Here is a 13,933-nt window from a genome sequence, read left to right as displayed (position 1 = left end):
TACTGAGGCTAAAATCTGATTCCCCGTCAAATTGAAGTAAGTAAAATAAATTGAAGTAAGTAAATAATCCACATATGAATTTGAACGCGGCGCAGCTAGGAGAAACGCTACAAAATGTAGATCATAGACTGTTTTCATATTCGAATTTAGGCTGTAAATGTAGGTCTTCTGCTGTTGTTCGACATCGCCCTCCCGGAGCATGTGTACACGGGCGACGCTGGTGAGCATAACGCGCGCCCCCTTCTTTGTTTCCTTACTTCCATGGTGACGAATGCAAACCTGAGGTCATCGGCGCTATTTTCAAAACTTTCTCTTTCGGCATTTGCTTTTAATATAATATTTATGGATATAGCATTTGCTCCTATAATGGTTCGGTTGCTACGGTCGCTTCCATTTATGTGGTGCTAAATTGTCGTAGCTGTCAGACAAAAGTGCTTCCTTCCGCCTAAAGGAGGTAAGTTGGGATAAAAGTTGACATTTTATCAATACTTTCGTGTTAAAATTTATTATATTGTATTGTTGTGGTGAACGAACAGACTGAGAAAAAGACCCCAAAATATATTGCTAACTTGTAGCTAATGTTAGCTAGCTCGACGCTAGCTGGCAAACTGGCTTCATTTACGCCCTTTAAATCATATTTGTGGTCGTTTAACTCTTTGGCTAAAGTCTCCGCGCTGTGTATTGTGTACCCCCCCCCCCCCCCCGACTCTTAAATATGTATTAAGAGTCATGGAGAGCATCGCGGAGAGGAAATTCGTCAACTTGAGGAGACGTCTGGACCAGCTGGGCTACATGTATCCTCTGGGGATTGAAAACCTGCCGCTCGTCGAGAAGCTTTTTAGGTATAACACACCGACTTTTCCTCCACACGACTAGGGAGGGTTGCAAGGGAGTGCCAATTTCCGTAAAGTTCCCGGTCAGGCCACCACAATGACAACCACTCATCATTTTTTTTTTCCAGCGATCTGGTCCACACGACCGAAAGCCTGCGCAATGCAAAACTTTCAGCAAAGTCAGAGAAAGAGAGCCAAAACTGTGACGTTCTCCTGGAGCCCTACAGGGCAGATAATGCAAGGCTGGTCAAGGAGAACAACCAGCTTAACCTTGCGCTCCTCAAGGCGAAGGAGGAGATGGACCATATCACCAGAGGTAAGAAGTGATGAGAAGGCGGGTATCCATTCATTTCAGAAATGTCCACCTACCTCGTTTCAGAGCTGAAAACCCGCATCAGAAAACTGGACCATGACGCGTGCGACCTGAAGTTCCTGAACAATCAGTACGCGCACAAGGTCCGCTGCCTGGAGAAGGACGGCAGAGCCAAAGCCGAGCGCATCCTGCAGCTGCAGGAGAAGAACTTACAAGCAGTGGTGCAGACTCCGGGTAATGGCTAAACCTGAGGGCTGTCCAGACTTTTTGCACCTATGTGCTGAATGAAAGTCTTGTCGTGTTTTTACCAGGGGGGAAAAAGCGCAGCATCGCTTTCCGACGTCAGAGATTGCAGATTGATGATCTGATCCCTCCTCCCGTGACATCCGGGTATCCCGTGGCCCAGCCTGATGATCCGTATATAGCAGATCTCCTGCAACTGGCTGATAACAGGTTGCTAATTATGTTTTATTTGCTTGTCTACAAATAGTCTCTGGAGTTCTTGTCCACCCAGTCATGTGAAATTACACAGCCAAGTAAATCCTTCGTGAGCTGCCTAATTCCAAAATGTGTCGAAGCGAGCCCTTCTGAATTTTGCTGAATTGTGATGAAGTCGGGCTAATTTACATAATTCAGTGTTCCCTTGCATATTTGTGATTCGCTACCTTTTGGCTTCATCAATTTGCAAATTTTTTTCTGGAATATAACAATGTTATTTGCTGAAAAACTCTGGCCAAAGCACTGTCTAAAATAAAAATAATGCTTTAACACCATCTTGTGGCATATTCGTGCCAAGGAATTTTGCAGAAGGGTGATGCGAGGCGCTTCATTGAAACAGTCCATCGCCTTGTCTAATATAAAAGCAGTGCTTTGCTGCCATCTTGTGGAATCTATAAGAAAATTATAAACCTGTCACTCTCAATTATTGGTGGACTCATTGCCTGTCCCTCGCTATTCACATTGTACCGTCCTCTCGTCAAAATGATCCCACGATTTGGTGGATAGGCTGGGTGAAGAGTCGCCATTTTCAAACTTTTGGTCGGACTGCACTGAAGCAGTAACATGGCAAAGCCGACATCGCAGACAGAGCTGCTGTTTCATCGTAGGTTAATGTTATTAGCGATTAGCTAACTGGTTTGTCAGTGTGAGATTCTGCCACACTTTTTTGACAAGTGTAATTCGGCAGCTTGGAGATGAAGTGCTGCCTCCACAAGTGAAAATACAGTTCACGCTTTTAATCGCACTTTAGTAAGTAGCCACTCGCCTCGACGCAACCTCCATACTTGCAATAGGCCCGGCAGTTGGAGGGGTGGGGTGAGCAGTGGGTTATTTGCATGAGACAGGGATGTCCCTCTGGAAATGAGGTCATTTCAGTGAGGCTAAAAAAAAAAAAAAAAAAATGGGGTGTAAACAAGATGAAAGTACAGACATGTTAATAAGACAGCCGTTTTAAATTGTGTGTGGGGGGGGGGGAATAATTCTTAACATGACTCCTTTAATTACCTGCCGTTTTGTAGGATTCTTGAGCTGCAGGATGAAATCACAAAAGTTCAATCTGAGCTGGACAATACCCACGAATGTATTCAACGCTTGAATACTCGAGTAAGTAACCTGTACTTTACATCATCAGATAATGTTTAATTTACATTTATTAAAGCGTACTTATCCGACATTTTCTTCTAGATTGGCGAGAGGGACAAAGAGATTGAGCGTCTGAACCGTGCGCTTCATGGAGGGCGACCTCGTGATGTCGTCTCTTTGGAGGCTCAGAATGTCAGCAATGAGAAACTGATCGCCCAACTCAACCTTCAGGTGACCGCAGCATTTCCTGAAGAAACATCAGACACCGTTTTGGCCGTTGTGTCTGCTAAAAAGTTGTGTTTCGTCACCTAGGTCGAGTACCTCCAAGAGAGCAACAAAACACTGGAGCAGGAGGTGGAGGGATTGCAGCACAAGTCCTCCAACGAAGTGGCCGACCTCTCCTTGAAGAACTTTGAACTGTGTCAGGAACTCACACACATCGACGGCCTGGCCCAGCGGATGGAGATGGATAAGGAGCGAGTGCTGGAAATGGCCGACGTGGAGTTGCGAGATAATAAAGTAAGCATGTGACATTTGAAGTTACTGGTTAAAGCTTTTAAAAGGAGACTGAAAAGTTACTTCTATACAAATACAATAGGACGTTGACTCACGGGTGCCCCAACTTTTTTTTGTGTGTCCCCACTACACAGGAAGTCATTCGAAGTCAACAAGAAGTCATTGAAGAATTGGAGGAGAATCTTAAAAAAATAACAGCAGTGAGTATCTAGTGTAATGTAAATTAAAGATCCTCAATAGTCTCAATCTTGTTAGATTATTTCAACCGACGTAGTTTAACCAGCGCTACTACTTGGGATTTACGGTAGCCTCATTTGTTTGTATCCCAGGAACGTTCTCAGCGGGACTTTGACAAAGGCTCTTTTGAAGAGCAGCTGCTGGAGCTCCGAAGGCAGAACGAGAAATTGGAGGGAACGCTGGAAGTTCTGGAGGCGGAGAAAAGCAGATTGCAGGACAAAGTTGAGAAGATGATGTCTGCAGGTAAGATCATGAGGAAATTCTATTTCAGGTTTAAATCGTGGTATCAATTCAAACGGTTCATATTATAGTTTCAAATTTAGATTATTTTTTTGTAATACTGTATTTACAGTAATGTCACTAATCCGGGTCAACAAAAAAAAAAACAGTGTATATATCTGAGATTTCTTCTAACAGCATTGTTGTAGCATCAATGATCGTAATCATTTTGGTTACGATATTCATAAAATGTTCAGCTCTCTCCGGTATGTACCTTCGATCTAGACAAAGACATGGTGCTGGAGCTGGAGGCTATGCGAGCCAAACACGGCGTCTGCGGAAGGGAACGCTCGCCGTCGCGCCTGGACGCCTTCGTTAAGAGTCTGGAGGAGGAGCGGGAGCGCTATCGCCAGGAAGCCGAACGCTGCAGACGAGTCCGAGCAAGCGGCAGCCCCGTTCGTAGTCCGGTCCGGAGCAGGAGTCCTGGAGGCAATGTAGTCAGGGTGAGATTATTGCAGAAATCTGTGGCTCACGTCTCAGCTGCATAACTGTAATGCACTTTACTTTGGAGTCAGCCAGTCCTGCCTCAAATGTCTCCAGTTGGCTCAAAAAGCTGCTGCTTGCCTCTTAACCAGAACATGAAAGAGGGAGCACATAATTCCCACTCTGACCGCCCACCCCCAGTGCTTGTGCACTTTCAAGTTCATTTTAAGATTATGCTATTTGTCTTCAAATCTCTAAATCAAATCAAATTTGAGTTTAAGGCTGTGGGAGGGGTGATCTCGTACTAAAAAAAAAATATTTGTTTTATATTGTCTCCCTATATTGCAGATTTCCACCTATAGTGGGTGGGTCTGGAATGTATCACCCGCAATGAACTGGGGTTCACTGTAGACCAAAGTTTGAACTCGTTGCCGTTTCTCAGGGAGGCGTCGCCGAGGCCGACATGCTCGCTTTGGTGAAGGAGCGAGACGAGCTGAAGGCGGTTCTGCAGGAAGTGGAGGAGCATACCGAGGACATCCAGACCAACGTGAAAGCCCTCAGCGCTGAGAGAGACCACTTCAAAGCCATGTTTTACCAGGTGAAAAGACTAAACCCCCTCAGATATCTATATTTGCTTTGGACCTCTTGAAATCAGTTGTTTACTCAGGCGCAAGAACAGCTGCAGGACGCCTGGCAAAGCTCGAGCTCATCGGATGACGTCTTGAACCTGAAAGAGGAGCTCAGGCTTGCAGAAAGTAAAATTCTGCAAGTTAGGGCAGAAAGGGACTTATTGATGGAGGAATTTAAGGTTTGTACATTTCAGTGCTATGAGTTTGAATCGCAAGTGAGGATAATATTTTAGCGACATTGTGACGCCTTTGACAAAAAGAGAGAAAAAAAAAAGCTTGAATTTGGCGAGATTATTAGTATGCGCGTAACTTGCTTGATTTTGTACTAGATTTACCTCTTTTTCATTAGGTTGGCCAGACGTCCGCTCTCCCAAATGGACATGGGCAGGAACAGAGGATTCTTGACATGCAGAATGGCATTCACTATGTACATAATTTAACACACGAAGCGTTGTTTTTCCGTAATATTTGCCAAATGTTTGTTTGAGCTTTGAGTCTTTCTGTCTTTTTGTGTCTGCTGTCTTGGATAGGAAGCCTGAATAACCTTAATGTAAAGCTAGAAAAAAAAAAACCTCGACTCTACTTCTGAATTTACTGCACATTCTATTAAAAACCTGTTGACTTTGTTCGTTGTGGCGCAAAGGTGGAACAGGAGAACTTGGAGCTGCGCTCACAGCTCTTTGCGCTGAAGGACAGCAAGCGGGACATGGAGCAGAAGCTGGACGTTCAGTCGAGCGCTCTGCTTCAGAACGCAGAGGAGGCGGCGCAATACAGGAAAGCATCTTTGGCTCTGAGGTTTGTTTAGAAAATGCACTGTAGTTCCTTTACATTTTGGCCAGTGGAGCTTGTTCACTCAACTCCAGGACATGTTAGGCATTTATTAGGTGAGGTGTTTACCAGAGAGGATGTCTTTATTTTTACAATGCAGAAAATGCTTGAAAACTTAAACCAGTTTTTGCGGGCATGTGTAGCCAAGTGAAAATGTACATATTTTAGGGGGCTTAAACACGATGACGGAAGTGACCACAAGAACGTTTGATAAATAAATTAGCCCTCGGCAACCGTTTCACCAATTGACACAAAATTGGGTAGACGTGTCTATCATAACGAGACGCACGAAAAAGTCTCAAGCACCAATGCTCGAAATTTGTCGGCCATTTTGGTTTGAAGCACCCATTTTGGGCATTTTTGAAATTTGAAAATAAAATCACCAAACAGTTGGAGCTAAGGTGCCTTTTGTCAGATAAACAAACAAATGCAATACAGGAAAACATACAAAATACATTTCTTGACTAAACATTGGTGTATTGTTTCGGTATGTCAGGCTGCAGCAGGAGCAGATGCAGCAGGAGCTCTCCGACCTCCAACACAAGCTGTCTGTGAAGACCACCGAGCTGCGTGCCGCTCGAGAACAGACGGAAATACAGAACGAGACAATGGGTGACTATTTTTTTGCTGTTCTAATTTATTTATTTATTCATTTATTTATTTTAAATGACTCGGCCACCTGATTTCTGTGGTTTTGTCTCGCAGGGGTGCTGCGTCAGCAGGTGTCCAAGCACAAGCAGGAGTCCGAGGTTCTTCGGATCTCCTTCTCTGCGCTGGATAAGGAGAAGGACGGTCTACTGGATGAGGTGGATCAGAAGACTGAGAAGATGGTTGTCCTTCAGGAGGAACTTGAAAACAAGGTAGCGCGACCAAATCTGGCTTTGTTGATTAACACAGGCTAAACATAGCTCCTCCCTGAAATACTGTACTTCCTTGACACCAAATACTACTTCCCTACAAGCCTTTGCATGGTCCTAATTTTTTGGCAGCTTAAAAAATGTCACTGAACTGTTCTGTAAATTGAGGCATCCAACAAAGACGCATTATCGGGGTATAGCCATCGTTATCTTGCTAACTGCACGCTGGAATGGTAAATGGGCCTCATTATGGAAGCTGAGCACAGCTAACTCCCAACTGAGCACTATAGCCAAACGAAATGATGTCACTTTGTACTTATACAGTGGGGGAGGGAACTCCCGCGAGAAAGTATACGCCACTGCCCTGTGACGTCACGTCATAATAGTTGTTATGGCTACAAATGCACTGTAACACGTCATTTTCTTCTTTTAGGCAAAGACCCTTGAAGATGTGAGGCTCACGGTCACCAAAATGGACAAATCTATGTGGTGAGTAGACTTTAATTCATTTTTTTATGCTCCACTACACTTAATGAGTGATCCGCCGCGTTTGTGTTTCAGTCAACTCCACGGAGCGCTAAACAGCCGTGAGAGGGAGCTGGCCAGTCTGAGGAAACAGTTAGACGACGCTCAGATGGAGCTCGCGGGACTGCAGAAAACCAGAGAGATCACAGCCAGGGAGAAGAGGAATCTTCAGGACGACCTGACCACCATGACCAGGGAGAACCAAGTAAGGAACGCATTATTTTGACTATCTTCCGTCACGCTTGAAAAGCCGAGCGTGAACACCAAGTTCTGCTTCCGTTGTCTCGTCTAGGCGGTCCATGCGGAGATGGGGGAAGCCTTACGCGAGCGCGATGAGCTGAAACTGAGAGTGCATTCTTACATCACCACAGTGGCCAGGGTTGAGAACCTGTTGAAGACAAAGGCAAGAGAAAAATGCTGTACACACATTATTGTAATTCTCTCTTGAGCGGGGTACATGCACAATGATTTTTAACATCTCAGGTCATTTCTTTAAAAATGTGACATTTCAGTTTTATCAATGGATAGCCCTTTATGATGAGTAGCCATCTCATTTTTTAAGGGGTGCGACATATAACATTGAGATTTAAGATCATCCTTAAATGAGCCCCACAGGGGACATTGGAGGTATTGCTTCAGCACACAGCGTATTGTCGAAAAGATAAATAAAAATGGAAATTGGGGATAAAAAGATTAGTCGCTCTTTTTGTGTTCAGGCCAAAGCCCTGTCCAATATAAAAGTTGTGCTTTGGTGCGATCTTGTGGTATCTTGTTACCACTGAACTATGTTGAGATGAGTGAAGACGCTTCTATTACAGTAATCGGAATCATCTTAGAATCCCTAAGATGATTCCGCAGGGGTTACCGTCAACAAAGCCCGCACAATAGACACAATCGATGAAAGAGAGGCCAGTTATTTCCTGTATTATAAATGTACAAGTTTCATATATGTAATAACATTTTAAGTGATACTTGAGACGTGCAGTTATTCTATTTGTCCACATGAGGTTGCCATCGACACACTCTACACGAGCACATGCCTTAAAAAGGCAGCTGTGCTCTGCTTGAGTGACATGAACATCAACCCATGCTAAAGACGGGTGACTTCCTAACTAAACCGTTAGGCACTGTGCATCACACTGACGGCCACGGCGGTGTAGGGAGCGTAAAGCATTCTGGGAATTAGGGCAGGCAGATCCTGTTGTTTCCCAGAATTCTTTGTGATTCTCTTTTTAACTACAGTACTGTAGTGATAGAAAATCAAGCTAAACGTTGCTCTTTACTTGCATTTGTTCCTGCCCATATTGTTATGGGTGTGTGCATTAGCTAAACATCGGGCTAGGTTGGTATTTTTGCATTTATTTCATAAAACTCTTGACTGTGGCTTGTGTGTTAAAACAGTGGCATTCCGGTCATGTCCACTGCATCACTAAGCAACTTGGTGGCTTAGCAAATGTACGAGTTGGATCGCACATTTTTGCTATTAGGAGCAGGGCTCCACTCGACCCTGCTTTAGCAGACTGTGCCAGCAAACCCTTTTTAAACTCTCCAATTGGTTCAAAAATCCATGGCCCAATTAGCGACCAGAATCAGAAGAGATCACCACTTGTGAAGTGTCAGCTGACTGTGACTTGGGTTGGCCACGCAGGATCAGGAGAACCTGGACCTGCTAGCGCGCTTCCGCACAGCCCTCTCGGACGTGCAGGAGCGCGAGCACCGGCTGCAGCAGTTCGAGGAGCTCAAGAACTCCGTCCGCCTGGACCTCCTCTCGTCCGACACGGAACGCCGGCACCTGCTCGAAGCCGTCGGCCACCAGAAGCACGAGATTCAGCAGGTGAGAAACACAATCTCAGGTACAGGAAATACATTTAAAAGGTCATATCATTTTTAATTGTATTGCTTTTGCTCTAGCATGTGCAAGCCCTGCAAGCATACGAGGACAAAGTGTCATCGCTGGCCCGAGCCATGGCCCGACTCGAGGAGGAGCTGCGAAGGGTCCAGGAGGAGAATGCGTCACTCGTCTCCGACTTGGCCACCGTCAGGGAGTTATGCGTCAAGCTGGAATCGGCCAAGGATCTCACCGCGCGACACGTTACATCCAAAAGCATGGAGCTCGAGAGGGTGAGCGAGGCCTCTCTGCGCCAGCACGGCGCTCTAGTGGTTTGCGCCCGTGCCTCACAGTTCCGAGCTCCTGCTCTTCAAATCTCAGCTTCAGCCTTCCTATGTGGAGTTTGTATGTTCTCCACTTCATTGCGTTTATTTTTCTGGGTACTCTATTTGAACCCACTCGGTGGAGCAACACATTTAGAAAGATAATGTAACAATACTCACAGGGTTTATATCTTTATACGCTTGTGAAGAACGACTAATAGTACTGCTGAAGTGTTGTGACCTCTTATCTGTCTCCTGTCAATCCATAAGCCTGTTAATACTGCCCCCAGGTGGCCAAGGCAGGCATCCCAAAAGGAGCTGCAAAATGACATGCAAGTGTGACATACTTGGTTCAATACTTTACATTCTATTTCATTGTCATCACTGTGTTTTTATCAAGCACAACATTATTGAGTGCTATTTTTCCTCATTAAAATACACATTACAAGACGTTTTGGGCTAGAAAGCTGCAACGAAATAATGGCATTTTCATGGAGAAAAATTATTTGAAATGTGCTTTGAGCTATAAGCCTGGTTACAGAACAAATTAAACTCAAGGGACCCCTGTATCAAAAAAGTCAAAGCAAAATCTCTGCCTCGAAGCTTCACAGTGATCATTTTCCCACACGGGCTAATGTTACTGCAGACTCACGTCACTCGCCAGTCCCACATCACTCGCCAGGCCCCGCCTTTTAAAGCCACACACACTCAAAGTCACAGATATTACAGTGTTGATCGCACTTTATGCATCCCTGCTAATTTCCGTGCGTACTATTTTTATAGTCCATTAATCATTTGGAGGCCTTGTTTAACTTAAAATTGTGTCAATCATGAGAATTTCCCACTATCAACAATAAATATTCTCAGATTTCTGTAATCCTCCATGGAAGCAGACTGATTATTTGTGTTGAATCAAAATAAGACGTTTACAAACATCTGCTTTTACTTTGAAAAACGATCAACATTTTTGCCCATTTTCTGACAGATTACAGACCAAACCAACAACTGCATCATAATCAATTTCTGTCTGTGCATTATATGCAGTCAATTTGAAATAATTTCCTGATTTTGAATAAAAAGGTGGACATTAAAACCAGGCTAGCGCCAGCTTTCTAAAATTTAGTTTGGTCCCACCCAGGCGGAAGGAGAGCTGGAGGACGTGCGCTCTGTAGCAGAGCTGCTGAAAAAGCAGCTGGCCAGCGAGCGAGTGACAGTCCGCAACCTGGAGACGCTGCTGTCCACCAATCGCCAGAAGGACATCCAGACGCACCTGACGGCCAGCGAGAAGGAGTCCGAGCTCAAGGTCCTGCGCGACAGGCTCACCCTGGCCGACAACAAGAAGTAAGGACCCCGACCGCCCCGTTCGCGTACGGAACAAGTCACTCGAGCATTTTATTTTATTTTTTCCGTTGCCGTACGACAGCGCCGAGCACGCCAGGGACGTGTCCAACCTCCGCACGAAGGTCTCTAAGCTGCAGGCAGAGATGGACGTCCTCAACAGACAGTTGACATCAGAGCGCTTCCAGAAGTGAGTAATGACGGTAATACACACATGCTACGACCCAAAATATCATTGAATAAATAGACATGAGAATGAAGACATATATTTGTAAAAATAGAAAGTATATATTTAATACAAATATCTTTTAATAATATATGGATAAACGTATTTATTTTTTTATGTATATCAAATTATATAAAAAAATTATAAATGTATTTTAACGAAATTAAAACGATTTGAAAATATAATTAAAACAAAAAATACATTTTGCATATTATGCCATTTTTAATTAAATTTTTTTTAAAATACAGCAAATCTATTTATACGATTAAAAATAGAATATAAAACTTCTAAAATGTTTTTATACATGTATAATAATTATAATGCATTCCACATATATAGCACTTGAATTAAAATGTTATTTAAAATTATATACAAATTATATTTTGATTTTCTAAATATTTGTTTGATGCAATTATTACAATTGTAAAGTAAAAAAATATACTTGTATTTTTAGTCGTTTATTATGTTTTAAAGTATAGTTTTTAAATGATCTTTTCTTTTTTAATTATATATAACTCTTGGGTGTGATTTAAAAATATTAATTCATAAAGGTAAAATAAAAACAAATCGATAGGTCTCAAAGGTGAAAGTTGTGTGACGGCATAGAGGAAAAATATAGTTACGATACCAATGGACATTGAACTTACGAGAGATGTAATTCACTGCCTGCATCACTTATCGTCATGAAATTTCAGGGTGAGTACCCATTTTTTAAAATTTGTACTCTTGACATGAGAATGATACTTAAAATTTGATACAATTCCTCAGGCAAATCGTTCCTTTCTAAATCAGAGCAAAATTGGAGGGTGACCACAGATTGGGTTTGGATCTTAGAGGTTCCACTTAGTGTGAGGAGGATTAACCAAATGAATAAATAAATACCGCAGCGGTATGGTAACAAGTGTGGTTGTTTGTGTGCTGCCAGCGAGAGGACCATGCAGGAGATGCGTTTCGGCTAGGCGTGTCCATCTCGCCTCTGCGGAGCTCGTCGTCGCTCAACGTCACGACGACTTCGCAGAGCACGTCTATCAACAGCTCCGCTGACAAGTCGGACAGTTAATTCAGCATTATTTTCTTTTATGAACACGACATACAGGAATGTCCTGACTTGTGAGTTTTCCTAGGTACAAGCCATCACTTGGTCAGATTTCCCCCCCATACATATATTTTTTTGCATTCAAAGCACTTTCAGCCATCTATTGAACTGGAAAAACAGTCAACTACAAAATGAGAACACTCGCAAGGAGCTGCTGTAGGACACTCACTTGCAGACCAACCGGCCATCCCGACGTCACGCACTAGGCCACGCCCCTTAAAGGGACACATCCAACGCACGAATACTCAAGTATGTACGGGAATGAAACTTTATTAAAGTAGTTTGTCTTTACAGTTTTATGTTTTTATACAAGGGTGCTATTTTTCTTTATTAAAAACATAACCAAAAATGCTTTGTATTTTGGGGGCATGGAACAGATTAAGAGCATTTTTATTAGTTCCAATGGAGAAAATTGATTTGGTATACGTATAAATTGAGTTACAAGCTTCCTCTGCGAGCGAATTAAATTTGTTAGTCAAGGTAACCATTACATATTCAAATGTTTCTCAATAATATTTTTCTGTAAAAAGATTTATTTCAGTAGTTCAATTTCAAAGTTGAATCTTCATTTACTGTTTCCACTACACACACAGCGGTAGTTAATGATTTTTTAAAATATTATTTTGCTTACAGCTAATGAAAATTTACAATCTCAAATTGACATATTAATAATTTATATAGTACCTTTCAAAACTCTTAAAAGTGCATCACATTATAGCAACCAATTAATTTATATCGTACCTTTCAAAACAGTTACAAAGTGCTTCACAGTACAACAACCTATGAGCAATAATACTGTGCAACTATTGTCTACCTTAATATTTAATAGAATAAAATTGCACATGAAAATGACAAAGTAAACAAAATAAGATAGAATATCAGCGATAGAGATTGCAAAAAGGCCAAACAAGAAGAAATTATTTTTACTATTCAAAAAGTATTTTTGTGTGTTTACTGATGATACAATATTTATTTGAACTACTTAAATAAACATTTCTACCTTATTGTAATTTATTGAGGTACACAAAAAAAGCAAAAGTAAATATAAATATTTGTTTGTTTGTTGTATTTGCTGTAATGCTTTGCATAAATGAAATCCCTGTAAAATCGCCCTGCCAGCATTTGCCAACTTGTATTTAACCAAAGAATTATACTTGAATTGTACATGTACATCTTGGACTTTTGTTTTCTGTAAACATGTTTACCTCCATCCTTTTCCCCTTGTGTTTTTTATATATATATATATATATATATATACATACATACACACACACACACACACACACACACACACACACACACACACACCTTTGTTGAACAGACTGTTTTTCCATACATTTTACGCTATAAACGGTCACGGTTCAAAGTGACCCGCTGCATGTTTAACCATCAACAGAACTTCACTTGTTTAGTCAATTAATATATTTCATATACCATGAACATTGAAAAATATGAACATAAACCTAACCTAATTTAACCTTTTTTGGGGGTGTACGTTTTAAATGTTGATAAATTTGAACCACCACATTTGTGACATTTCCACCCGCATTACGCAGTTCAATATAAAAAGTACATTCAAAAATACAGTATGAAACGAAATCCAAAGGGCAGAGGTTATTGATCGACCATGGCTTCTTTCCATTCCACTGTGTAAGCAGACAGTGCAATATGTTATCTTTTATGTGAGGATTTAAGGCTGCTTGTCAGCAAGTGTGAACCCTTATGTGTGAGAATAATTTGCATATTTTGCCAATGTTAAAATTTAGCTTGTAACATTGACCCGAGTAAAACATTTGGTGCCATTTAGCGGATTTGAAGTGGTAGAAGTACAATGTTAGTCAGGATAATCACTCAGGATCATTTTTTTAGGGACATCCAATAATCAGGTTTTCACTGACCTATGATTGCAAAGGGGAGGAGGTGCACAAATTTGGTCCGATTATCGGTATGAGTGTACAGTGTTCCCTCCTAATATGGAACTACCACGAAATAGTGAATGGAAAATCTGCGAGTCATTGGCGCTCCCCCTTAAAATGTGTATAATTTCCTATGGATACCACAAGATGGCAGTAAAGCACTACTTTTGTCAACCTGAAGCTCC

The 13,933-nt window shown here is 42.1% G+C and overlaps 2 protein-coding genes across 10 annotated transcripts in view; one reads left to right on the top strand and one right to left on the bottom strand.

Moving 5' to 3' along the window:
* Nucleotides 1-201: 201 nt before the first annotated feature.
* LOC133406243 (centrosomal protein of 135 kDa-like) lies at nt 202-13,036 on the top strand. The gene is given in 26 exon segments (XM_061683716.1): nt 202-454; nt 726-842; nt 962-1,149; nt 1,213-1,380; nt 1,458-1,599; nt 2,664-2,748; nt 2,830-2,958; nt 3,040-3,246; nt 3,378-3,443; nt 3,573-3,723; nt 3,985-4,202; nt 4,625-4,780; nt 4,850-4,990; nt 5,161-5,238; nt 5,455-5,606; nt 6,136-6,251; nt 6,345-6,499; nt 6,930-6,985; nt 7,058-7,226; nt 7,314-7,424; nt 8,670-8,855; nt 8,933-9,142; nt 10,311-10,513; nt 10,596-10,700; nt 11,662-11,686; nt 11,689-13,036. Coding segments are annotated over 25 exon segments (3,438 nt in total). The 5' UTR covers nt 202-454; nt 726-729; the 3' UTR covers nt 11,797-13,036.
* Nucleotides 7,090-13,933, bottom strand: part of LOC133406242 (centrosomal protein of 135 kDa-like) — a 37,305-nt gene continuing 30,461 nt past the window's right edge. For 8 of the 9 annotated variants that reach the window (XM_061683709.1, XM_061683706.1, XM_061683713.1 and 5 more), the window contains one exon: nt 11,862-13,933. This exon is cut by the window's right edge and continues 265 nt beyond it. The gene's annotated coding sequence lies outside the window, so the exon portion shown is untranslated. Of the gene's footprint in view, nt 7,410-11,861 lie in introns of those variants that run through there. The other variant, XM_061683707.1, reaches the window with a different exon arrangement.

This window comes from Phycodurus eques, chromosome 8 (assembly GCF_024500275.1).
Source record: "Phycodurus eques isolate BA_2022a chromosome 8, UOR_Pequ_1.1, whole genome shotgun sequence".
Classification (NCBI taxonomy): domain Eukaryota; kingdom Metazoa; phylum Chordata; class Actinopteri; order Syngnathiformes; family Syngnathidae; genus Phycodurus; species Phycodurus eques.
Note: the sequence above shows the minus strand (reverse complement) of the source record. Positions and strands in the feature narration are given on the sequence as shown.